The following is a 26,387-nucleotide window of genomic DNA, read 5'->3' on the forward strand; positions in this document are numbered from 1 at the left end:
CGACCTTCTGGGTTGGCGACAAAATGGACTTCTGCTCGTTGATGACGAACCCCAGGCTTTGGAGCAAGTCCACCACCATCCGTAGATGGGTCCGCAGCTGCGTCGGACATTGAGTCATAATGAGGACGTCGTCCAGGTACACTATCAACCTGACCCCTCGAGCCCGCAAATATTCAACCACCGGCTTCAGAACCTTGGTGAAGCACCAAGGAGCAGAGGAAAGGCCGAACGGCAGACAACAAAATTCGTATGCTTGACCCTTCCAAAGAAACTGGAGAAACCTCCAGTGCAGGGGAAAAATCGGCACCACCAGGTATGCATCATTCAAATCCAGTCTCACCATCCAATCGAGTGGCTGGAGGACATCCCGAAGCAGGTGTATGCCTTCCATTTTGAAGTGTCTGTACACCAGCCACTCGTTAAACTCTCTGAAGTTGATGACAGGACGTTTTCCGCCATCCGTCTTGTCCACTAAAAAGACATTGCTGAGGAACCCCGTGGGGTGCACCTCCGTCCGACACACCGCCCCTTCTGGAGCAGACTGGACACCTCCTCGTCCACCAAGGCAGTGTCCGCCTCTCAGAATATTATCGGACGGGGCCTGACTCTCTGACGGGGCGTCCCAAGAAATTCTATGTGGAAACCCCCGACCGTCTGAAGCACCCAGGCATCTCCTGTAAGGGCCTTCCAAGCGGGAAGGAAGAGCGCCAGCCTGTCACCCACTCGCAACTGCGCAGCTGGCATCACACTTACCGGTGGCTCCTCCGTCTTGATTTCTGTAGTTTCCCCGTCCGCGGAACTTCTGTCCTCTCGTGGGGTAAAAATTAGTATATCCCAGGTCCGTTTGGTACTGGCCACGCCCGGAGCCTTGCCCCCTTCCCTGGGGCTGTTGATTCTTCCACGGCCGGGCGGGCAGCTCCTTACCCGACCGGCCCCGTGGAAAACCCGAGGGGTGAAAACCCTCTTTATATTTGCCTGTGCTTTGTCCAGGGAGGTGAACGTATCCACAAATTTGCCTAGCTCTTTAATGAAAGGCTCCCCGAATAGACCTCTCTGCGCCGACGCTCCTGCTTCCGAACAAGCCAGGTCGCCCAACTTGGAGTCCACCTTAATTAGTAGTGACCTGCGCCTTTCCGTTGAAAGCGTGCAGTTGGCATTCCCCATGAAACAGATGGCGCGCTGCGCCCAGGCGGACAAAACCGCAGGATCAATGAGGGCACCGGAGCCACGGGCCTCCTCCGCCATGTCCAGGATCTTGGTCATTGGAATAATGGCATCCAGCAGCTTGTCCTGGCATGCCCGCTAGGACCGATCAATCCCTTTCTTAGGGTCTTTTATAAATTTGGCTAAGAATGTTGCTATTTTTCCTTCGATCTCCGGCATTAGGGATACCTTACCCGCCAAAGTGGGGCACGGGCACTCCGCCCTCAACCTACTCCTTGCCTCATTTTCTAATGGCTTCCTAAGGCGGGACGCCTCGTACAGCTCCGCCTTCTCGGCGGGGACCCACTCTGCCGACCTAGGGGGCACGATGTCATCTGGGTCGAGCATGTCTGAAATGCCTGACTTCGGTGGGTCAGTAGACACCGAAGGTCTCCATGATCTTGAGGACCCCGCCACGTCATCCGGCGTGCCCCCTTGCTGGGACTGTGGGGGACTCCGGAGGGGGAACCTCCGACGCTGGGGCAGGTTGCTGAGGCACCACAATGGGAGCGATATGCTCCAAGAATGCCTGTTTAAGGCGCTCAAAAGCGTCGGAATCCACCCCTTCTACACACTTCGTCTTGGGAGGGGGAGGCTTCTCACCGTCCGCCGGTGTAGCCGGCTCCGCAGTAGATGGATCCGCCACTTTAGGGGTCACTTTGGCACACAATTGATCAATTCTATCCGCCAGGCGCTGTTCCATGGGCGTCATTAGCTCCGAGACAGCCCTATAAATGGAGTCATCCACCTAATTATAAAAACCTTCATCCCACTGCAGGTACGCAAGGGAATCTTCCTCCTCATAATTGCCCTGCTCATCTGTAGCCTCCATGATCAACACACTAGCACTTCCACCTGTTCGAGTAACCCCAGAGCCAACACCCCACTCGAGGCAAGTTTTTTAAAGCTGAGGGACTCTCAGACAACTTTTGGCTGCCCACAGGCAGGATTTCTCTGGGGCTGTCAACCCGTGGGACACCTAATCTCCCCACAAACGTTTTAAAGGGGGACCCAACTGTCTGCTCAGGCGTCCGCGTGGCAGCTACTGTAGGCCACAAGAGAGGTACCTACCCGGCGACCGGGCGTGTGCGGGAAAAATCCCGAGGTGCAACGCACCACTACCGACCTGCAGGGCGGGCGTGAGAAACAAGGGGAACAAAGTAGTACAGACCCAGTACTAAGCTGGGCGATTCACAGGCAGAAACCAAGTTGGGCGCGGACTGCAACGGTGACCGGAGCGCATCTGTGGTAACTGACAGCAGAAACGCGCTCCGGTAACCGAGGCGCGTCGCCCCCCACAGCGCCCTCTGCCGGGCGGAGGACCGCACCGCGGCCCAAAGAGTGGAGCAAGTCCGCGTAAGGAGCGCAGACACGTTCCCGCGGACAACTAAGGGATCTGTGAAAAGAAATCACCATCCACACCAAATATGTGCCCCAGAAAGGCTCAAAGTATCAAAACCCATACAAAGTGTAGAGACAGAATAAAAACACTTATCTCGAGCTGCCGAGCAGCGAAGAAAGAGGACGGGCAGGAAGTGATGGCGTCTATTATGGCCTGAAGTGTTGTGGACAGTGTTAAAGGACTTAAGAAATGTTATTTTTCTTCTCCCTGGTTATGGGAAATGTAGTTTTGGTTACATTCATGATGAGCTGCTGTGCTGAATTTGTTAATAAAGCGAAGAGAGAAATTAGCATAATCCTCGCCTCCGGTCCTGACATAGAATTCTGGAGAAGAAAGGCACATAAATACCAGGCATGGATGGGTGAAGAAGGAGGAAATGCAGAGGTCTGCTATGCAAAGCGGGCACTGGGGGGTCAGAGCCAAAACCTGGTGGAAAGTCCAGAGCACACGCACAGAGGTGTCCAGCTATATATATTTTCATCGCATGCAGCTAAATGGTAAAGAAACTGACTGAAAGTAAGTCAAGCATGAAGGGAATTGAAAATAAACAATAGCACATGAGCTCTAATACGTGCAGCCAAGCGTAAAAAGAAAACCGGGTTGAAAGTAAACCGAGCGCGCGAGCTCTAATGCATGAAATAATTTAAGATAAGAAAAGCCGTCTGAATAAAGAAATAAACGCGAGTGTGAGTGAACACTAAAGAACAAATAAAGCCTGCTTTGAACCAAAGTGCAGGAGAGAGAGCTTCAGCGCGTGCAGCCAAGCGCGAAGCCAGCAACTGAAAATGAACATTGCCAGCGTTTGTATCTCAGCGCGTGTAACTGAGTAATAGCCGAGTAAATCCCATTTGGAAAATAATCAGAGATTCAGTGCGTGCAGCCAAGCGCGAAGCCAGCAATTGAAAGTAAACATTACCAGCGCATGTGCCTCTGCACGTGTAACTGAATAAAAGCCGAGTGAGCTCTTAATTGAAAGTGTCCAATGGATTTCTTTACAGTTCGAAGACATCGCCGGTCCGCAGGCGCCGATCAGGGAGATTTCGGACTGCAGCAGGCTCTGACTGAGGGAGGGTGAGGCACCGTGAGCGGGGTGACGCGGTATCCATATCGCCTGTTGTCTGCTCACGCTGCCTACACGCGCCAGTCTGCCCTCTGATTGGTTAATAAGGAAGACCAATGGTAGGGTCTTTGGGGAGTTGTAAACCAATCAGAGAGCCGATTTGAGCGTGCAGGCAGAGTGATGAGGGGCGTGCTCTCTCCCGATGACGTCAGGGAGAGAAAGAAGAGAGAAAAAACGCCCCCAATCGGGAAAAGACAGGGCTTAAAGGGAGTGACTCCCCTCGCCTCCAATGGCTGGCCAGCATTTACGAGGCCAGCCAATGGAGAAGAGGGGCGGATTGAAGGCCCCATACTAAGGATCATTAAATCTCTGACCGAGACTGCGCAAGCGCAACCTACGGTCCTCGACCTAAAAATAATAGCGGGGGCCCGCTATGGTAATGACATGCGGGGGCACGCGCCACCCCCCCTGGCTTTGTGCTAAGTGAATGTGTGGGGGGACATCTTTAATTAGATGCGGTGGGCAAGTGGCCCCCCCGCAGCCCCAGGGACTACCACCTCCCCGGGGCACATACTTATTTAAATTCGGGGGTCCATAGTGGCCCCCCTGCCCCGGAGACCACCAGGTCCCCTGGGCTACTTTGACAAAGGGAGGGGGCAGCGCGGCCCCCCTCCTGGAGCCCTAGTTGGCCCTGGAGACTGCCACTTCCACTGCCTGCTCCTGCAGTGTCCCGGGGTGCCCACCCCAGGACACTGTTGTTTGCAATGTCCCTCCCTGTCATTGCAAACACTGCTTTGCGTCATGGACTCTCGCTTCAATGAAGCAAAGCAGGATTGCTTTTCCACAAGGGGAACTGCATGTCACTAGCTCCCCTTGTGGAAAAATAATGCCGGCTCCTGCAGGAGGCGGGGAGCAGGCGGGACCGTGGGGCAGAATTTCTATGGTTTTGTACAAGTGAAATGTCCAACTAACTATAATGTCCCTGAAACCTATGTTTTTTTCAGTGAATTTGTAAGGTCTTTTAAATGCTAACTTCCAACTATAACGTGCCTGAAACCTATGGTTTTTTCAGTGAATAAATATAAATACACACATAATATATTATTTGAGGTTTGATGTCTATATATATGTATAGTATTCGAGTCTAGTTATATATAGACATCAGAACTTGAATACTATGAGTTTTTTCAGTCGAGTTCTGACGTCACAATGTCTCTTGCATGCTGCCTGAGAAAGCAGTTGAGGGGAACATAATTGATGCAGCTGTTTAAAGCAAGGAAAACATAAAATTGCTTTTCTTTCTACTGCTCTATTTTAATAGTTTACAATGACAAGCTGAGGGAATGTTTATTTTTACAATCCTTAGATAGATACAATCTGATATTTTCTGCATGTTTCTACATATTCCGAGTTACTTCAGCTTTTTAAAAAAAATGTAATTGTTTCTCCTATATCTTTGCTACCAATCTCTAGCAGGTTTTTGATGTGTTTAATTTTGCCCTAGAGGTTTTCTTTTTTTATTCATGTTTGCAAATATGTTTGCTCTTTGATATGAAAGAGATGCACACCAAGGTTTAAAGTGGGTTGTGGGAAAGGTGATGGTGTGGCCATGCATTATATGGGCTAAAGTACCCCTGGCATACATGATGAGATATTGCAAGTCACCTTGGAGTTCCATAACCGTATGAAAGAACTCTGCCTTCTGCCTCGTTGCCCTATATGGATATGGAACTCCTTTGTGACTTGCAATATCCTAATCATGTACGGCAGTGGGTACTTTATACCCTTATCATGACGTTTTTATGACATGAGATTGATCCTCCTGTGGTCCAGAAATTTGGGACAATCCCCTCTTGAGGTCATTTTAAAGCTGTAATAATGTTGCATAATTATTATGGCACTTCGCAAGTCATTTTTCCAGAATTCAATCCTGGCGCCTTTTCCGATTTTTCTAAATACCATTTCCCATACTTTTTGAGGGCAGTAATCTTTTTCTGAAGGTCATAACTTGCATATATGGAACTAATTTAAAATGGGTAGCATTGTGCCCGAGAAGAACAATATGTAGTGTGCCTTTACTAAGAGTTCAGTCAGCTAGACGGTGGCAGAAGGGAGTGACCAGGAAAAAATGGGTTGCACGAAAATCCTACGTTTCCTTTCTTTTCCTTGTACACACAATTGGCCTAAGCACACACTTTTCGCATTGAATAGTTTAACCGATTTCCTAACAATTTATTTTTTAATGCCAACTCTACATGTGTAATTTAATTGAAAATACTGTATTTTCTAAACCCGAGATGGTTAGTATGCTTTAGTCAGCGCCATACTGATAGCCATGCAATCCTGAATGGTGTAGGCCTTAGTTAGGAGTCCACGGCCATTCTGTCCTTAGACCATTTGTTAATATATGTGATCCCTCTTATTTAAGCCATGTGTTAATCAAACATGAAATTTGTGCTGCTCCCTTCTGGTGCTGAACAGCGATTATACTTATTTTCCTATCAATAAGAACTTTATTATAGAAGAAAAACTGCAGTGAATTCCTATTTAGTAATATTAGCTTCCTTCGAGAGCTGTGCAGCCTTTTTCTTTAAATGGATACCTTCAAAATTTGTTTTTATGTAATCAACATTGTTCTGTCTTTCTCTCTCATTCTCCTATTGTAGGTTTCATGATACATGCTTGAAAGGGATCTGCTCTGAATGTAAAGAAAGCAGCCTGAGTCCAGAACCATTCTTTACTTTTGGAGTCATAGCTGATATTCAGTATGCTGATAAAGAAGATACCTTAAGTGTTTGGAAGACCAAAATGAGATATTACCGAAACAGCTACTATCTCCTGAAAAGTGCTATCGAGGAGTGGAATGTTGCGGCTCCTCAGCCCAGATTTGTTCTTCAGCTTGGTGACATCATCGATGGTGTCAACGTCAAGCAAAAAACTTCACATAAGTCACTTGAGAAAATTCTGAGAGAGATTGAAAAGAGTAAAGCTCCATTCCATCATGTGTGGGGGAACCATGAATTTTATAACTTCAATAGGGATTTTTTAATAGCCTCTCAGCTTAACACTAAAGCACTTGAAGACAAAACACCGTTATGGCCCAGTACTACAGCAAGAAACTGTCCTGAAAACAGTGGCCCAGTGCAGTTTTATGCATACCATTTTAGCCCCTTCCCAAAATTTCGTTTCATTATAGTTGACACCTATGACCTCAGTGTTCTTGGCAGAGATGAGGACAGCCCAAAATATAAGCAGTCGGTGGATTGCATGTTTTCAGACAACCCGGAGAACTCTGAAGTCTGTCAAGGTATGTAAACCTTGTTGCAGTGCATTTTGATGGAATAAGGGCAATCTGAATTCAAGCATTCAAGAACAGGGGCTTAAATCTTTATGGTTGTGTCTCACTCTTATCTTGACTACTACTTTGCGTTTTGTTACAATCTATTTCACCTGCTCATTTAGTTCATTTTCTGTGCTTTTTATCTGTGCACTGGCTAACCCTCTTTTAATCTGTGTCTCAAGAAAAATATTTTTTTTAAGTTTTTTATTTTTATATAGGAACCATGGAAGTAATACTTCTATATCTCTTGGTACACCCTAATGTGTACATTGGTAATTTCTTGATAATAAACATTCCTTTTTATTGTAGATCTGTCTGAGGAATATTGTTTGGAATTCAATGGAGGGTTCAGCAATGACCAGTTGGATTGGCTGAAAGAAGTGTTGACCTTTGCAGATAAGAACAACGAGAAGGTTGTAATAGCTGGTAGGTATTTTATTTTAATTTATTAGTGTTGCAGTGCTAGCCTCAAAGAATAAAACTAATTTGAAATTTCTATGTTACAATTGCCAATATTGTATTTTATGCTGGGACTGGAAAAAGACTGGTATTAAGTTAAAGTGTTTCTATAGTGCATGGGAGGCAGGTGCAGTCTTTGTGAGCACAACCCTAACCACTAATAATTATGTTCCTAGTGCATTTACACCTTGCTTATTTTTATGTTCACTGACCTCTCCTTTGCCAGCTTAGGTAGCGTTAGCAGTTCTGTTTTTCAAAGCCAAGAAAGCCACCTGAAAGTAATGACCATCTTGTCTTTATCTATGAATCAGCCCTCTTATGTCCACTATATCCAGTTTCATTGTCAAACTCTAAATGTTAGCAACTTGTCTCTAATAAAGTCTAGATGTATATTTTCACCATTACCTAAACATAAAGAATGTGTGTAGAGGATAGCCTAGTAGAGATGCAAAGAAAATGGAAGCCAATTCATGCGTGGATGACTCCTTCAACAAAACAAAAATCCGCTGCCCAGCTAAAAACACAGGTGGTCCCTTTTGCCTTTGTCGAGCTGCGGGTGTTGAAAACCACCAACAATATTTTTGTTCAAAGAGCCAATGTAACCTTAGATTTCAAGAGTCCTCACACCGCACTAGGAGGACTAAGACACACCCCAAAACACATGTTGGCTGGGATGTTATGTTTTGGACGATTTGCTTACTAGAATGCGGTTTTCAAGTCGTTTTGAAATACAACCTGGAGTTTCTTTGGAGTTTATATGAATGAATACTACCTGCTTATTGCTTATTATGCCAGTTGGCATGTAGGGCAGCAATCCATCAGCTTCACTTCTGTCTGTCTTGGGTACATTTCTGTACGCTACCCCAGCTGTGGTTCAGGGTTCTTCAGTTCTGTTTCCACAGTTCACCTCCAGGTGTTCTTTGACCTGCCTCTCTTCCGTTTGACTTCTGGGGTACATTGGAGAGCTTCTGTTGTGATGGAGTCTTTTTCACTTCTGATGGTGTGTCCTATCCATCATCATCTTCTTCGTAAAATGATGGTGTCCTTCATGCTTGCTTGCATTTGGTGAACAGTTCCTGTTTGGAGATGGTTTGTGGCGGAAAAATGTGCAAGATTCTTCTCAGATTAACTGGTGAGAAAGGCTGGCTGTTTGATGATGACACTTTTTGTCATCCACCAGCATTCTGATCCATACAAGAGTATGGACAGAACACACCTCTGGTAAAGCCTCATGTTGGTGTTGGTGCTGTACTGAGATGACTTCCACACGTTGTTCAGCATCCTGAAGGCATTCCTGGGCTCATACAGTCTGTTCTTGATGTTAGTGGCTGCAGCTTCTTCATGTCTAAAAGTATTGCCTAGGTAGGTTAACTCTTCAGACATGGCTAGGTCACCTCCATCTACCTTGATTGGTGAAGGGTTTGGGCTGTTGAGTGGCATGATGTCTGATGTCTTAATGTTTAACTTCAAGCCCACTTGTTGTACATAGATTTTGAGGCAACATGTCTTTTCCTGCATGTGCTGGTGTGAGAGAGCAAGGCTAGGTCATCCACATATTCAAGGTCCCCCAGTGTAGAGTATAAGGTCCATCTGATGCCTCTTCGGTCTTCTGTTGAGTGTCCTGTTGTACATGGCTTATTCCTATCTGTCCTTTCCCTGCCTGTCCTGGCTCCAACCTTCTAGACTGTTAACATAGTTCTCTCTGTGTCACCATCAATGATTCCATTCTGTGTCAGTTACTTCCTGGCCAGATGGGAAACGGTCCTGTTACTTTTCTATCTGCTGCAATAAACTGCTTACCTGCCACCTTCCTGGATGTGGAGTCTTCTTATTATTTACTACATTTTGGCGACTTCTGGACGGGAGCATCTGGCCATTCCAATTTCGTTTGCAGCTAAAGAAAAGACTGGAAAAACGGTGATCCGTTCCCCAACGAACTCACGAGTTGCAGCGTTTGTATTTCCGTCGACTACCTCTTCCGCAGCTGTTTGACGTCGAGATTTCCAGATCCGAAGTCTTATTTCAGCGTTTCTTTGCCTTTTCCTCTTCAGTTGCCGTAAGCAGCGTCACTTAGCAACGGAGCCTAACAACAACGGTGCGTATGTTGTTCTTTCTGTTGCCATGTCAACTGCCTCGCGAGGAACTGTGAGCGCGAGCAGTGTCAAGAGCGTGAGCTGTGTCTGAGCGTCTTGCGCGCTCACAGGAACACTGAACTTCTGGACGCTACGCGTTGCCTACGCGAGGTCATTAACGTGACCTCCGTGACGACATACGCAAGCGGCCATCTTTGTTCGTGTTAACCTGTGCTTACCTTCGGCAGTCCAACGCTGAGGAGTTTAACACTGAGGCGATTCCGTAAATGGACCTTAAAGACTTCAGTGCACAAGGAAACAGGCATTACAAGTAAGCTCGTTATTTGCTGTGACACATTTATTGTTTTAACGCTGAAAAGTTTAACGCTGAGGCGATTCCGTGAATAGATCTCAAAGACTTCAGTACACAAGGAAGCAAGCATTACAAGTAAGCTCGTTATTTACTGTGAGACATTTATTGTTTTAACAATATTGGCAAGCAGGTTAAAAGTTAATTTTGAGTATGGTGCTGAATCCATTTTAAAGTTCGTGACCACAGCATTCAATTCTCATCTTAGCTACTCTCTTGCGATTACATGTTACATTAAACTCACAGTGCTCCGTGGTCAGCGATAAGTTTTCTTTAAGTTCAAGACTATCATGGCACAATCCATAAATGTCGCCCTTCCTCCACAATTCCTGAGTGAACCAGGCAATCCTTCCACTCCTTGGGAGGACTGGATCATTATGTTTAATGACTATATTGAAGCCCTGGATGGAGAAGGTTTCTCTGCCAAGAGAAAGAAAGCACTATTGATGACCACATTGGGAAAAGAAGGGCAACGACTTTTTAAATACTTACCGCAAGTTCTTTCTGCCACTTCACAACCTTTGGATGAATTCAAAGAAGCCATTGCCAGGCTGGAGAACAGATTCGGAAGAGAGGAAAACCTAATCCTTCAACGTTATAGATTTTAAAAAAACAAACAACTTGAGGGTGAAAGTATAGATGACTTTGTTGCTCGCCTACGCGAATTGTCTGTTAAATGCAACTTTGGCCAAATGGCAGATGAACATATTAGGGACCAATTAGTTGTACAGGCTAATAATAGAAAGATCCAGGAACGCTTGTGGGCCGCAAAGAACCCCACTCTCAAAGTAGCAATCGAGCTTGCTAAAGTAGTTGAGGAGAGTGAGAAATGTATTAAGGAATTATCAAAAGGTGGTACTGATTCCAAAGTTGCTGAAATATCCCATAAAATGGTCAATAGCGATATTAGTGATGATGAAGCGGCTGCTGTTGCGATAGTTAGGAAGAAAGGTTATGTGTTACAAAAGAAGAATATGCCTCAACAGTCGTTCAATAGGCCGCAACCACAGCCTAGTAACAAATTTGTGTCTAAAATGTGCTCTAGATGTGGGAGTTATTCTCATACATCTGACGCAAAATTTTGTTTTGCTAACAACAAGGAGTGTTTACGGTGTGGTAAATTAGGTCATTTCGCAAAGGTATGCAAGAACAGAACCAACCAGAGAGTTACAGTAGTGAGTGATTACAATGACCTAAAGCGTGATGTCAACAAAATACTTGTATTGTATGATTCAGTATGTGCGTGTGTCGAGAAGAGAGAGCGGATAATCAAAGCAAAGTTTTTGATTGATGAGAAAAATGTCGATTTGATGGTTGACACCGGGTCCAAGTGGACTATTATTCCCTCGTCTATGCTGAAGGAAGTATGGGGAAATAAATGCCTGGATGTGTGTGATATTTTTCCATCCGGTTACCAGGGTGAGAAAATCAACCTTCTTGGTTACTTTAAAGCGATGATTGTTTTCAAAAATAGGTCAACCTGGGGCAAGATTTACGTGTCTGTGGATGGTCCCGCAATACTGGGACGTTCTCATCAGTATGACTTACACATAATTGTTAATCCCAGAGCTGATGAACCTGTTCTAGTTGTGGATGATTGCTACATTGATGACATTCTTGCCAATCATAGTCAGGTGTTTCGGGAGGAATTAGGTGAACTACAAGGATACACACACAGAATACTGTTAAAGGAGGGCAGTATTCCTGTACAGCACAAAGCGAGGCGTGTCCCTTTTGCCTTGCGTGATGAAGTTAAGGCTGTTTTGGAAGAGATGCTTCAGGGAGGTATCATTGAACCGATTGAAGCTTCTCCATGGGTTTCTCCCGTAGTTATCTCACAGAAACCCAACAACAAAATTTGTTTCTGTGTAGACCTACGCTCTTTGAATAAATGCGTAGTGGCTGACATATTCCCTTTACCCAATATAGGTGAATTGGTTTCCACCCTTAAGGGGGCTAGATTCTTCAGCAAGTTAGACCTTAAGCACGCCTATCACCAGATTCGTCTGGATGACAGCTCGAAACATCTTACAGCTTTTATTACAGGCGAGGGAACTTTTCAATTTACCCGGTTACCCTTTGGACTAATCTCTGCTGCCAGTGTTTTCCAGCGTATGGTTACTGAGGTATTCAAGGGATTAGATAAAGTTATCTTCTTCCAAGATGACATTCTCATTTTTGGCGATACCTTGGAGGAACATAATTGTGTTTTACGCAATGCTTTAGGTAGAATTGTTGATGCTGGTCTCACGTTACGTCGTGAAAAATGTGCATTTCTGGTCAAAGAGGTCGAATATCTGGGTTTCTGTCTCTCTGCTGAGGGTGTAAGGCCTAAGAAAAACCTTTTAGAAGCAATTGAACTGGCGCCTTCTCCTGTAGATAAGGAACAACTCAGGTCCTTCATGGGGCTAATTGAGTTCTATTCCAAGTTTGTAAAAGATTTTTCCACGAAGACAGCTCCCTTAAGATCTTTGTTAAAAAAAGGTGTCAAGTTTTCTTGGATGAGTGAACAAGAGTCTTGTTTTAACAGCATCAAATCTGAGCTTAAGTCCTCAGATGTTCTCACTCCTTTCGACATTAGACGTTCTTCTGTTCTAATGGTCGACGCAAGCGGTGTCGGTCTTGGGGAGTCTGTTTTTATGAATGAGGGTTATCCTTCAGTTCTAATTACGGATAATGGCACCCAGCTCACCTCTCACAAAATGGCAGGTTTCATGCGTGAATGTGGAATATCTCATCACCGCACCTGTCTTTATAATCCTGAAAGTAATGGTTTGTGCGAAAGAGTCAATCGACTGGTAAAGGGTGTGATACAAATGTCAGTTGCTAGTGGGTGTTTTTCTGATGAGCGTGTACAAGAGTTGGTTTGGGCATACCGCTCAACGCCCCATGGGCAAGCCGAAAAGTCCCCTTTTGAACTAATGCGCGGTCGTTCCCCTGTTTCTAGGCTAACTCCTGCCTGGTTGAGGGAAGATAGTAAGCATTCTTCTCCTTCAAATGCTTCCTCTCTTCCCATATCCACTGGTGATTTAGTCAAAGTCAAGCCAGGTCGCTGTACTAAGGGCCTCTCGAAGTTCAGCGGTCCATTTCGCGTTAAGAAAGCTTTTCCCCAGTTTGTTCTGCTTGAGAATGGTGCCAAATGGAACTACAGAAGGGTTGCTTTATATCAGAAAAAGGCCTCAAATGTTTCAGATTGTAACCTTAATTCTTCTGAGACGGGTTGCAGTGGCTACATGTTGTCTGCTCAAAGAGATTCTGATTTGCGTGGTTTACCTGCTGTACGGGGGGAGGTGGGTGGTGGCGATGCTTCTTCATCTGTGTGTGATGATGTGCTTGGGAGTTCTGCCTCTGCTACTACCTCTGCTATTCCTTCTTCCAACGTCTGCTCAAGGTGTCCACGTTCTCGCCATCCTCCTGCTTATTTGAATGACTATGTTCATTAAGAGTTTTTACTGTTCTTTTGCTCTTTTCTTTTCTTGTTTTCTTTTGGTATCCAAAGGGGGGAGATGTGTTGTACATGGCTTATTCCTATCTGTCCTTTCCCTGCCTGTCCTGGCTCCAACCTTCTAGACTGTTAACATAGTTCTCTCTGTGTCACCATCAATGATTCCATTCTGTGTCAGTTACTTCCTGGCCAGATGGGAAACGGTCCTGTTACTTTTCTATCTGCTGCAATAAACTGCTTACCTGCCACCTTCCTGGATGTGGAGTCTTCTTATTATTTACTACATGTCCCATCTCCTAGTCAATGACTAGGTTGAAGAGCAACACTGAAATCGTGCATCCCTGTCTCACACCAATCTTGACTGTGAAGCTATGCTCACGATCTCCCACCTTGTAGGCAAAATATCATAGAGGCTCTTGAGGAGGAGAATTATCTGCTCAGCATGCCATAGACTTCCGGTAGCCGCCAAAGGTTATCACAGTGGATATTGTAAAATGTTTTCTCCAAATCAATGAAGTGGATGTATAGTTTGTCTCTCCCACTCCATGCACTGCTCTATAATGTTGCGTAGAGTAAGTATCTGAACAACCCACCCTCTACCATTGCGGAACCCAGCCTGCTCTTCTATACCTACTTGTCCACAGCATCAGATATATGGTGTATAATGATGGCTTAGTTCCAGTCGTCTGGTACTTTATTTCCCTCCCAAATGTAAACCGGGGTTGGAGGATCTTGGCTGCCCTGAAGATCTCTACATTCAGGCTGTCCTGGTTATGGTTTTTTCATTCTTGAGAGATCGGATGTCAGTGCCGATTTCTTGTTTCGGTGGTGGGGCAAAGTTCATATCCAAGCCTGTCTGCTTCTTAGATGTCTGCTTCATTGGTTGATACTGGCCTGTTCAAAACATCTTTGAAGTGCTTGACCAAATTTGCCTCATCCCTTTTCATTGTTGTAAGTAGTCTGTCTTGCTTTTCCATGATAGGGTTGTTGTATGTTGCCCAAGATTTACCCCAGATCTTAAAGACTTTCCCCCATTCTCCTCCGCTGGCTAGTTCCCCTGCTTGGCTGGCAAGGCTATAAGTTTCCTTTGATTTATTATTGCTTGTACTTCTGAAGCTTTTCAGATTTGGCCTCCATCAGTTTATTTTTTGCTGCCCTCATGCCTATAAATGCCGGTCACGTATCTTGTCTAATCCAATATTTTCTCTTTCTTTTGCCTCAGCCATGTTTGACTGCTCTTCACGTATGTTGGAGAGTCCTATTGTCTTTTTATGTTGACGGCTAGCTCAGACTAATCTCCATTGTCTGCCAGGAGTTGGGGCATGTTTTGATTTGTAAGATGTATACCTTCTTTGTCATAGGGATCTGTAATTTTGCCCCATCATAGTGCTGTCATCCTGATGTTTTGCATTCTGTTTTTTGAGCTTCAACTTCACAAGAGCAGTCTCTAGATAGTGATCACTGCTGATGATCCCATCTCACTCCTACATGTTGCAGTGAACGCCTCCAGGCTCCACCAATCATCAGATGAACAATCTGCATTCTGTCTTTGCCAATTGGGTGAGCACTAAATTGTTTGTGAATGTCACAGTAGGGGAAGAAAATCCCTCCTATAACCAGATAATTTGTGACCCACAATTCCAACGGTCCTTCTCTCCTTTGTCGTTCATTGTGTTGCAGGGATTCTGCTCAGACACAGAACTGTGCACAGAGACTCAGGACCTCAGTGAATAAAGGTGTGCCAAAAACTCACCTTAGTACCCAAAATCCCCTTCCAGTCTAGCATCAGTGTCTCGTCAGCTCTTCGTCCTATAGCAAAGTAACCAATGATTAGACAACCCAGAACATGCAACTTAGGTTACCTCAGGTAAGTTGGGAAACATGAGCACTCTTTCGTTATACTCTCATACCAGTCCAAAACATGGAGTAAAGGGAGACACGTGCAAGTTTAATATTTTTTATTTTAACGCCGTGATCTCAGGTGCAGCATCTTAGCTATACAAGCAGACATATGATAAGAAATAAGATTGTCAGCATAGTTAATATTCCATAAAATACAAAGGGAGTAAGCGTGTTGTAATGCTAAATGGAAACAGGCTAAATATATACCTATATTTCACCCTCCCTTGCTAGCAGGTTATTTTATAACTAAAGAAGGTCTCTTAGGCTTGCATAGGCGACCCCATACCTCAAAGATTAGCAGGAGTGAATCACATCGAGTTCTGCACAAGCTCTCAGCATACAAATGTTCTCCAGTGCATTATTAAAGGCGCCAGTATCTGAGTTGGCCACCGCTGCATATATGTTATGGCTAGAAGGTGCGCTGATCAGTTCGAACAACAGCTACAGTGTTGATGTAACCTTGAAGGCCTCGGCACTCACGGTTCAGACTAAGCTTACGAAGCAAGCCTAGCAATGTAGAAAAACAAGTTATTCTCATGTGAAGGAATACACTCAGCCTAACTCTAAACAATAGTTAACATGTGTGCCGTGTGCAAAAGACAGCAAAAGGTAAAATGGTGTTTAAACTTCTAATAAGCTCATGCTAACTTAACACTGTATGAATGCAAGGCTCTGCCCCACTACAATTGTTCCACAACCTTCCTTTCCCATGGCTCCTTCATAGTTTGTGTGTCATTTCCACCTTTATCATTCAAGTCCCACAATCTTCAGGTCATGTTCCGGCATGCTTCAAGCTCAGTTTGAATTTGTTTGTAGAATCGCCTCATCTCAGATGTTACTTGAGATAGAATCCGATTCAGGTCTTGCACTTGGCATGCACGTGTCACTTAGAACTTCCGTCATCCTGTCAGTAGTTTCCTTTCAACTTTGACTATTTTCAATCACACATGTCTCATGCAGAGACTCTATAAGTCCATTGTGCCCAGAATATAGTGGTTCTTGCTGCTGGTTCTGTAACAAATGATTCTTTAATGGAACACAGTTGTTAGCCGTGTGTCCAACCTGGAGAACCAGTGAATCATACTTCTTCTGTCATATGTCTCCATATTACTGAGACACTCAAGCCCGTATACCACTCCAAGGTGGCGCTCCTCATCTGAGGTGAATGATTTTAAGACAAGTTTATTCTGTTATTGGCTCTGAATCGTTTATGATCAACATTTGTCATCTTTTGGAAACATTTGTTATGATGCCCTCCATTGTAAGGGTGTTACAGAATATAAAGGATGGACATAATGCTGACAATGCAAACATTCTCCCCAGTCAAAAAATCTGGGTTAAATCCATTGTTCTTCTGCCCAGTGTGCCACCCCAGTTTGGACCCAGACATATGCAAATCAGCCTTGACCCTGTGCCTCATGGGAACAGTCCAGACTGAACTGCCATGCCAGGTACTCCCTGGACCGGAAACAAGCATCATGGGACCGGTTTCAGGGTATGTCACCCTACAGCCAGGCTAGGTTGAATCCAGTGGCACAGTGAGCAAGGGAACCACCTCTGGGCATACCCATTCCACTTAGGGTGAAAAGTGTTACACCAAAAAAATGATGGACGGAATGCTGACAATGCAAACATTCTCCCCAGTCAAAAGATCTGTGTAAATCCATTGTTCTTTTGCCCACTACGCCCCCCCAGTTTGGAGCCAACCATATGCAAATCAGCCTTGACCCTGTGCCTCATGGGAACAGTCCAGACCGAACTGCCAGGCCAGGTCCTCCCTGGACCGGAAATAAGCATCCTGGGATCGCTTTTGGGGTATGCCAGCCTTGGCAGTTTGGGCTGGACTGTTCCCATGAGGCACAGGGTCAAGACTGATTTGCATATAGCTGGGTCTGAACTGAGGTGGTGAAGTGAGCTAAAGAATGATAATGGATTTAACCCAGATCTGTGACTGGGGGTGAGTGTCTGAAAAGTTTCAGCGCTCCGTCCATCATCTACTTGTGTTTGCTTTGTTCACCCTAAGTTGGCAGGGTATGCCCAGATGTAGGTCCCTTGCTCACTTTGCAACTGGATTCAAGCTAGCTTGGGTGATGAAGGGTGTTACCCAGAAACCGGTCCCAGGATGCTTGTTTCCGGTTCAGGGAAGACCTGGCTTGGCAGTTCAGGCTGGACTGTTCATCAATTGTGTGTCTTTTGGACTGTTCCCATGAGGCACAGGGTTAATGCCTCTGAGATAAGCCTGACTGCTCGTGCCAAGCTACCAAGTAAGTGAGCAGGATACGTTACCCTTGGTACATTACTCTCAGGATTCAAGGGGATTTAATCCCCCAATTTACAACACGCCAGGGGGTGTGTTTGCACACTTGAATATTACAAGTGTGTTTGCAGTGTGGTGTAAAAAGGGGCGTGGCCTCAGAACACCTCTCAGAACACCCCTCTGCAAACGCTAGTTTTTCACTATATTACTGTATGTTACACACATGCAGCAAATGCGGTTTCAGGGGCCTGATATTACAAGTGTGAAAACACTTGTAATATACACAAACACTAGTGTTCCCATGAGGCACAGGATCATGACTGATTTGCATATAGCTGGGTCTGAACTGAGGTGGTGAAATGAGCTAAAGTATGCTGATGGATTTAACCCCGATCTGTGACTGGGGGTGTGTCTGTAAAGTTTCAACGCTCCGTCCATCATCTCTTAGTGTTTGCTCCATTGTAACGGGCCACGCATCCGCAAACTGAGATTGTCAGTGTAAGGGAGTTACGCCCTTGGACAACCCCAGCTCACTTATTTGGTAGGATATGTTACTGTCAGTCGGCGCAGTACTTTGGAAGTTTCACCTATCACGGCAAGACAGGGGAGGTGAGGCAAGGCATTGGTTCCTTACTGTTGCTGGGGAGGTGATGTCTCGTTGGCTGTGATGCGTAGGTTCCTTTTGATGGTGCGGGGTCGATGGATTTGGTAGGCTGTCCACATCAGGTAGCAGCTCCGCGATGATGAGGCACCGGCGTCGGTGAGGTCAGAGCTGCGTTGCAAACTGGGGGGGTACATCGTGAGCATCACGAGCGGTGTCCTCAGCTTTGTGGCAGGTCACGCTGTCGCTCGTAGGCAACGGTGTTGCTTTTTCCACTCTATGGCAGCTAAAACAGCAGTTCCAGGTGCAGGACAGAGGAACGAAAGTCGTTGTGACCCTGAGACTTCAGAACAGGAGGCAGGCTCTGCATCTATGGTTGTTTGATCTATTCTGCTAGTTAAGTTTCCTGAAATTAGGAGATTAACTATGCAGGAGTATGAGCTATAAGGGTAAGAGTAGAATGTGTATCCTCTTTCCGCCGGGTTCTGTAGCCTCCATGTGTCTATCATATGACATTTACTGGTTAGTTTTTTGAGAGCCTTATGTGCTCTGTTCGGTCTGAAATGGCCATTCACGTTCCTATCCAGGTCAGGGTTTAGCGGGAGGTTAAAGTCCGCACCCATTATGAGTGTGGCTGTATCTGTGATCAGACTTATTTGCTCTCCAATTTCTTCCCAGAACTGTCAGAGCATAAATGTTGATTATGTAAAGATCAAAATTTTCTTTTAGTTAGTTTTGTTATGACCCATCTGCCTTGTTTGTCAGCAGTGTGTGACGTTAGGTCAGTCCTAGCGTTCCTAGATATTAGTGTTACCTAAACTCCAACTTTCTATCTTGCCCTTATGGAAAGTTATATTTGTAAGATGTTACAGAGTATCTCCCATGCTATCCTATGGGACAGATACCCTTTCAATAGTGAAAAATGAAATCCACATTATTTCTCCATCAAGACATGTCATATATCCGTTACATGTCCTACCTTTCACATACATTGCACCCTGCCCATGGGGTCCCTTGGGCCTACCTTAGGGGGTGACTCACATGTAAAAAAAGGGAAGGTTAGGGCCTAGCATGTGGATGCACTTGCCAGGTCGACATGGCAGTAAAAACTGTGCGCAAACACTGCAGTGGCAGATCTGAGGCACCTGTGAAAGGCTGCCTGTGTGGGTGGCACAATCAGTGCTGCAGGCCCACTAGCAGTATTTGATTTACAGGCCCTGGGCACACTCAGTGTACTGTACTAGGGTCTTAGCAGTAAATCAAATAAGCCAATCATGGAGGCACTAATCCACAAACACAATTTTTACAGGGAGAATTTGCACTTTGGCACTGATCAGCAGTGGCAAAGTGACCGAAGCATCGAGAGCAGCAAAAACAAAATACAGCACACAGCAAAAATACAGGAGGCAGAGGCCAGAAGATAGAGGAAACACATGTCCCCTCCAGCTGAAAAGCGGGGAGAACGACCCACCTACCTGGGAGTTCTCTTCACTAAGGCAGAAGAATCTAGACAGACCATCAGAATTGGCATGTTCTGTAGCAGGGGTGTTTTCCACCGTGAAGTCCATCCCCTGTAGGGAAATGGACCACCACAGCAGTTTTGGGTTCTCACCCCTTATCTGCATCAGCCACCTGAGGGGCCTCTGGTTAGTCCGAACCTGGAAGTGAGTCCAAACAAGTAGGGCCTCAGCTTCTTTAGCGCCCAGACCACAGCAAAAGCCTCATGTTCAATCACACTACACCTCTGTTCCCGGGGAACTAACCTCCTACTAATGAAGGCTACAGGTTGGTCTAGGCCCTCATCATTTAGTTGCTAGAGAACTGCCCCCACATCGTGCTCTGAAGCATCTGTCTGCACAAACAATTCCTGTGCACATGGCAGATATCGCGGTATCAAAAGCAGTCTGACAGGCATCAGTCCAGATCACTTTCCTGGGATACTTCCTGGAAGTGAGCTCAGTCAAGGGGGCAACAATGGTGCCATTTCCTTTGACAAACATCCTGTAATAACCGGTGAGGCATAAAAAGGCTCTCACCACGGTCTGGGTCTTTTGGGGGCTCCCAAGCCATAATGGTGTCAATCCTGGGCTGTAGGAACGCAACCTGGCCGCTTCCTGGTGCCCTAAGTACACTATGGACCACTTCCTGATCTGGCACTTACTGGCCTTGTTCGTGACGCCTGCCTTCTGCTGCCCTCTGCAGCACCCTCAACACTTCACAGAGGTGTTGCAGATATTCTAGCCAAGTGTCACTGAACACTGCAATGTCATCCAGGTAGGTGGCGCTGAGATCCTCCATTCCAGCCAACACCTGGTTAACCAACCTCTGAAAGGTGACAGGGGCATTCTTCAACCCAAAAGGTATCACCCAGAACTGGTAGTGCCCCTCTGGAGTTGAAAATGCAGGCCTCTTCCTGGCGGCCCCATCAGTCAGGGCAATATGCCTGTACCAAGATGTTAAGTCAAACATCCTGAGGAACTTGACAGCTCCCAACCGATCTATGAGCTCATCAGCTCTGAGGATGGTGTGTGCGAAAGTCCTGGTGACTGAATTGAGTCCTCGGTAATCCGCACAGAACTAGAGTTCAGGGGTATTATGTTATGTTATGTTAACAATCTTTTATAGAGCGCACACACACCCAGAGGTTTCATGGCGCTAAAACTAGCAGATGCCGGGGCCAGCAGGAGTTACACATGGGCCTGTGTGAATATCCAAGTTTTGAGCAGTCTCCTAAAAGTTAGGAGATTGTTACAGGAATGGATTTCCAAAGGGAGGGAGTTCCAGAATCTGGAAGCTAAAGTCACGAACCTGCGTCCGCCCTGGTGTTGAAGTTTAAAGGGGGGGGGGGGGGGGGTGGCAGGAGATGGAGATTGGCAGACCGGAGGTTGCAAGAGGGGATGTACCTAGGCAGAAGGTTGTTAATGAACTGGGGGCTGCGAGCGTGGAGGGACTTAAAAATGATACAGTCCGTTTTAAAAGCAATTCGTTGAGGGATAGGGAGCCAGTGAAGTTTTTTTAGCAAAGGTCTGGCTGATTGCCAACGCGATGGATCAATCTGGCGGCTTGATTTTGAACCAATTGGAGACTTTTGCTGAGGAAAAGTGGAAGGCCTAAATAGATGGAATTGGAGCACCGGGTGTGGCAGCCTTTGGGACCAAGGCCACTGGATTGGCCCAAGGGCTCTTTGAGGGCTCAGTCAGCCCAAGCACCAACATCTTGGAAACCTCTTCCTTAATGCTGGCTTTGACCCTGTCAGTCAACCTGTAATTTCTTTTTAAACCTTGGTTTAAAGATTTGCCCCAACAAAGACAATCAATACATCTTGGGATCCACAACTGTTAGATTTGGGGGTCTCTAGTTGGGAGAGGTAGGCACCTTTGTCCAAAAAGGGACCCTTGTGTCTAGTCAGGGTAAGGGGGTACACTCCTAAAATATCCCCTGCTCAACCCCATGGTAGCTTAGCACGAGCAGACAGGCTTATCTCAGAGGCAGTGTGAGCACATACAGTAACTCAGTGAAACACTACAGATGGACACCCCACAAGTTGTAGTATAAAAATTAGTATTTTTATATAGACTTAACACAAGACCACAAACAACAAAAATCCACAATACTCTACTTTAAAAATGGTAGTATTAGCTTAGAGCTCTTAAGATGTAAAATGCGACACTTTAAATTCAATGTACCTTAGGATGCGTAACGTCATACAACAAAAGTGTTGCAGGGAAGGTGATGCATCAGTTCCTTTCACGCAAGAACGGTGGTGCGTCGGGTCCCTACTAGTGCGTAGGGGATGCGTCGGTTCTTCTCTGTGAGGGGTGGTGATGCGTTGGTTTCTTACTGCGCTTCCGTGGCGATGTGGCCAGCAAAGCTGTGATGCAATGACGATCCGGTGCAATGAAACAAAGATGGCATCTTCTCTTGAATGCGACATGATGCATGCACACCTGACGGCTTTGCGGCGACTCAACGATTCTTCTGAGTCGCGACAGGCCCTGTGACACGCTTCCCGGTGATGCGGCAACATCTGATGCGACGTCGATCCTCTTCTCCGGCAATGCGAGGCGCTTCGGCAACGATGCAACAGCTTGCAGCGGCGACGCGCTTTCCCAGCGATGCGACGTCATCGGCTGCGTCACGCTTCTCCGATGATGCGGCGGCGTCTGGTGCGACATCGATCCTCTTCTCCGGCGATGCGAGTTGGTTTCATGTTGTGAAGCGACTGCGGCAGTTCGGCGACACACTTCTCCGTCGTCAGTCGCGCTTCAAGCTCCTTGCAACACGCAGACCCTCAGAAAGCCCAACACAACTGAAGGCACTTCCAAAGAACTCTTGGGGAGCTGGTGGGTGAAGTCTGTTGTCCCTGAGACTTCGGCAGGAGGCAAGCTCTTTCTCAAGCCCTTGGATGTTCTTCACATGTTGATGAAAGTACACACAAGGCTCCTCTCTCCTTTCTTTGGCAGTCAGGCAACCACTGCAGGCCAATCCCCAGCACTTCAGATTAGGGATAGTCTCTCCTCAGCCTCTCTGGTTCCTCTCCTCAGTAAAAGTTTCTTCTTGTTTCCCAAAAGTGTTCTCCTCCCACCCATCTAACTGCAGATAGCTCTATTCAGCCCTGTGCTGACTCACCCTGTCTCCTGGAATTGCACAGCCCCTGTCACTCAAACTCCAGACAAGGAATACACAACCTAGCAGAGGCAGGCTTGGATAGTTACGCTAGAAAATACCTACTTTCTAAAAGTGGTATTTTCAAACACAGAATGTTAAAACCAACTTCACTAAATGATGTATTTTATCATTCTGAGTTCAGGCGTACTAAAATCGAATTTCTATGTGGTTCCCTGAGTCAGTTAGGATTATAAGATGTTATAATCAAACTGACTATTCTGGCCTACGGGGAACAGGTAGCCTTGCAATAGTGAAAAACGAAAATTGCTGCAATTCACTATTAGGATATGCCACACACATTTGGGCATGTCCTACCTTTTACCTACAATGCACCCTGCCCTTGGGCCTACCATAGGGGGTGACTAATATGCAGAAAAGGGAAGGTTTAGGGACTGGCAAGTGAGTGCACTTGCCTAGTCAACATGGCAGTACCAGACTGCACACAAGCTCTGCAATGGTAGACCTGAGACTTACTTTACAGGCTCCTTCTGTGGGTGGCACAACCAGTGCTGCAAGCCCACCAGCATCATTTGATTTACCAGCCCTGGGCACCCGCAGTGCACTGTACTAGGGTCTGATAGTAAATCAAATAAGCCAATCACGGAGTCATTAATCCATAAATCAATTCACAATAGGGAGAGCATATGCACTTTAGCACTGATCAGGAGTGGTAAAGTGCCCAGAGTCATAAAACAGCCAACAACGGGTCAGACAAAATACAGGAGAAAGGCAAAAAGTTCAGGGATGACCCTGCAAAAAGGGCCAAGTCCAACAACAATTACACAGTTATACAGTTCGAATCATACAGTAATCCTGGTGGCATACATAGTAAAGTAGGAGCAATACCACAAGTACAACATTACTGCGACATGGTGGGCTCTGGGTCAGTTTGCGAGCTCACTGATGTCTAATCTAATAGGTACAACCTGAAAGGCTGCCAAATATCCAATCGTTGAGAGGCATGGGGTTTGAACTGGGCATACAATTCTGAGTTGGTGTTACAAAGAGTCATGCTATACAGCCAGCCCTTAACCGTGAGGGAGTGTTTGGTGCCCCAAAAAATGGCAACCTCTCTTAAGGCCAACAATAGCACGAGAGCGCTGAAACGCAGACAGGATTTGGGGAGATCTCCGACATATCCCAAAAGGGCCATGAGGGGAGAAGAGAGAGCGGTCAGCCCAGCATTTAGGCTATTGCCTCAAAAACGTTATCCCAGGACAGGACAACACTGGTACAAGACCACGCCATGTGTGCGAAATCTGCCATGGGGGTCTTACAGCGAGGACAAGCATGAGGCCTGGAGGAGTCCATTGGTGGACCATGCTTGGTGTGACGTATGCCTGCCGAAGAAATTTAAAATGTAACAATTTATGCCTATAATTAAAAGAGATCTTACGGGTTTGGTCACAATAGTAGGACCATTGGGTGTCTGATAGCGGCTAGCCCAGGTCGCACTCCCACGTCTGTCACAGTTTCTGGTCTCTAGGGGGGAGAAGTGCAATAGGGGCTTTATACATTTTAGACATAAAGTGTTCACCACTGATATCCTTAATAAGGAGAGACAGTGGACGGAAATCAGGCGGCTCCACCAGATAAGTCCGGACAACAGACTTTAAAGCACTCAATAAATGGCGTAAAATGAAATGGTCAAGAAAAGTGGCGTCCGAGAAACGAGCTTCCTCACAATGCGAGAAGATATGATTGTTCGGAAAAAGATCCCCAAAAGTACCCAAGTTGAATTTCGAAAGTGGGCGCTGTACTATGGCCTCTTTGGTGATAGGAATCCAGAGGTTCCCAGCCAGAGGGAAGGATGGGGAATATAGCAGTGCCGTCCCGGTGACACAGGTCAACTGTTTCCATGCCCAACTGGTCGTGGAAAGGGTTTGTAGGTCCTATGGGTCATGTGGAATCCCCACCGGTAATAACGCTGAAAGGGAAGAGCGAGGTCTGCCTCAGGCCTCATATACGGGACTCGAGCGTCAGCATGAAACCAGTAGTGCGAAAACCATACTGCGCAATCAAATAATAAATACGGAAATTAGGAACCCGAACCCCCCATGTTCAAAAGGCAATGTTAGGGCGTCACAGCTGACCCTAGGCTGACCGCCCCCATACCAGACGAAGCAGATGAGAGCGAAGAGTCGGAAAGAAGTTCCCGTATAATGGAATAGGAATATTCTGAAACAAGTATCAGAATTGTGGGAGCACGACCATTTTGATGGGAGCCATTCTACCGCCATAGATAAGGGAAGTTTCAAACACCGGTCAATACTGTCAGAGAGTTTTGCAAGGGCCGGTCCATATTTGAGTTGAATAATTTGGGATTGATCTCCATAACGCCAAGATACTTGACAGAGTGGTCACACCATTTAACAGGGAACTCTGAAGCACGATTGCAACAGGCATCAGTCAAAGGAAATACCTCAGACTTCCCCCAGTAAATTTGCAACACCGAGGGGGCACCAAAGTGGGTGAATTCCCGAACGATCGGATCTAAATTGTCATCCGGTTGTTGAACATAAAGAATCCGCGTAAAGGGTAAGTAATAGGGGGCCCATGTTAAATTGAATACCGTTATGGTGATGTTTCTCTAAAAGGTGCTGAACAAGAGGGTCCATTTCAAGTATGAAAAGAAGGGGGGAGAGGGGACATCCCTGCCAGGTTCCTCTGGAAAGCTTGAAGAGGGGAGCATGTGAGCCGCTTAACCGAATTCTGGCCGTTGGACCTGCATATAATAATGAAATCACGGAAATAAACCGGTGAGGAACTCCGAGTCGCACCAGCGTAGCCCTAAGAAAGGGCCACTCCAGTGAGTCTAAAGCTTTCTCGGCATCCAATAGGACCGCCGCAGCCGAAGAGAAGGGTTGACACGATGGAGGGTGGCAAATAACATGCGTAAATTCAGCGCTGTGGAACGGCGAGGAATAAAACCTGCCTGAGAAGGTGAGATCATCTTATCGACAATCAGGGAGAGCCTATTGGCGAGCATCTTTCCTAGAATTTTGTGATAAAAATTCTGCAGCGAGAGGGACCTGTAAGTTTCACACTGTTTGCTGGTGTTTGCTGGCTTTAGGAAGGAGCGTGACAACCACTTCCCGCTACGTGGGGGCAGTTCACCACGCTCAATGGCCTCTTGAAACAGATCAATGAGATGCAGGGCGAGAGTCTCTTTGAAGATTGTATAGAAAAATCCAGGGAACCCATCAAGACCAGGAGCTTTTGAGCCATCCATGTCTTCGATGCCTTGGAGCACTTCGTCAACGGTGAAAGGCTCAGCGAGAAAGTCTCTGTGAGGTCGGTCCAGTCATTCCATGGCTATTTCATCAAGATAAGCGTTACTAGCAGCCTGTTCAGGGTCAACTCTAGTTTTATAGCGTTCTTGATAGTAAGAAAACACCCTGTCCACAATACCAATACAGTCAGTGATCAGTTCGCCCCGAGAATCGGCCTTAGGGGTGATATAAGGGGGCCCGCCGTTGGGGTGAATCAATCTTGCCAGCGTAGGTCCTGGGCGCTCACCCTTGCCATACCGCCAGGCCATAGCATGCTACCCCAGAAAGTGGGCCTCCCTCTCAGTCGCTTCCTGAAATTCAGTCAACAGCGCCGCC

General features: G+C 46.3%; 1 protein-coding gene across 3 annotated transcripts in view; it reads left to right on the plus strand.

Moving 5' to 3' along the window:
• Positions 1-26,387, plus strand: part of LOC147701936 (manganese-dependent ADP-ribose/CDP-alcohol diphosphatase-like) — a 114,226-nt gene that overhangs the window by 71,178 nt on the left and 16,661 nt on the right. For all 3 annotated transcript variants that reach the window (XM_086930562.1, XM_086930563.1, XM_086930561.1), the window contains 2 exons: positions 6,332-6,972; positions 7,315-7,431. In XM_086930562.1, coding sequence (XP_086786688.1) covers positions 6,332-6,972; positions 7,315-7,431 — 758 coding nt within the window. The remainder of the gene's footprint in view (positions 1-6,331; positions 6,973-7,314; positions 7,432-26,387) is intronic.

This window comes from Lissotriton vulgaris, chromosome 7 (genome assembly GCF_964263255.1).
Source record: "Lissotriton vulgaris chromosome 7, aLisVul1.2, whole genome shotgun sequence".
In the NCBI taxonomy this organism is placed as follows: Eukaryota; Metazoa; Chordata; class Amphibia; order Caudata; family Salamandridae; genus Lissotriton; species Lissotriton vulgaris.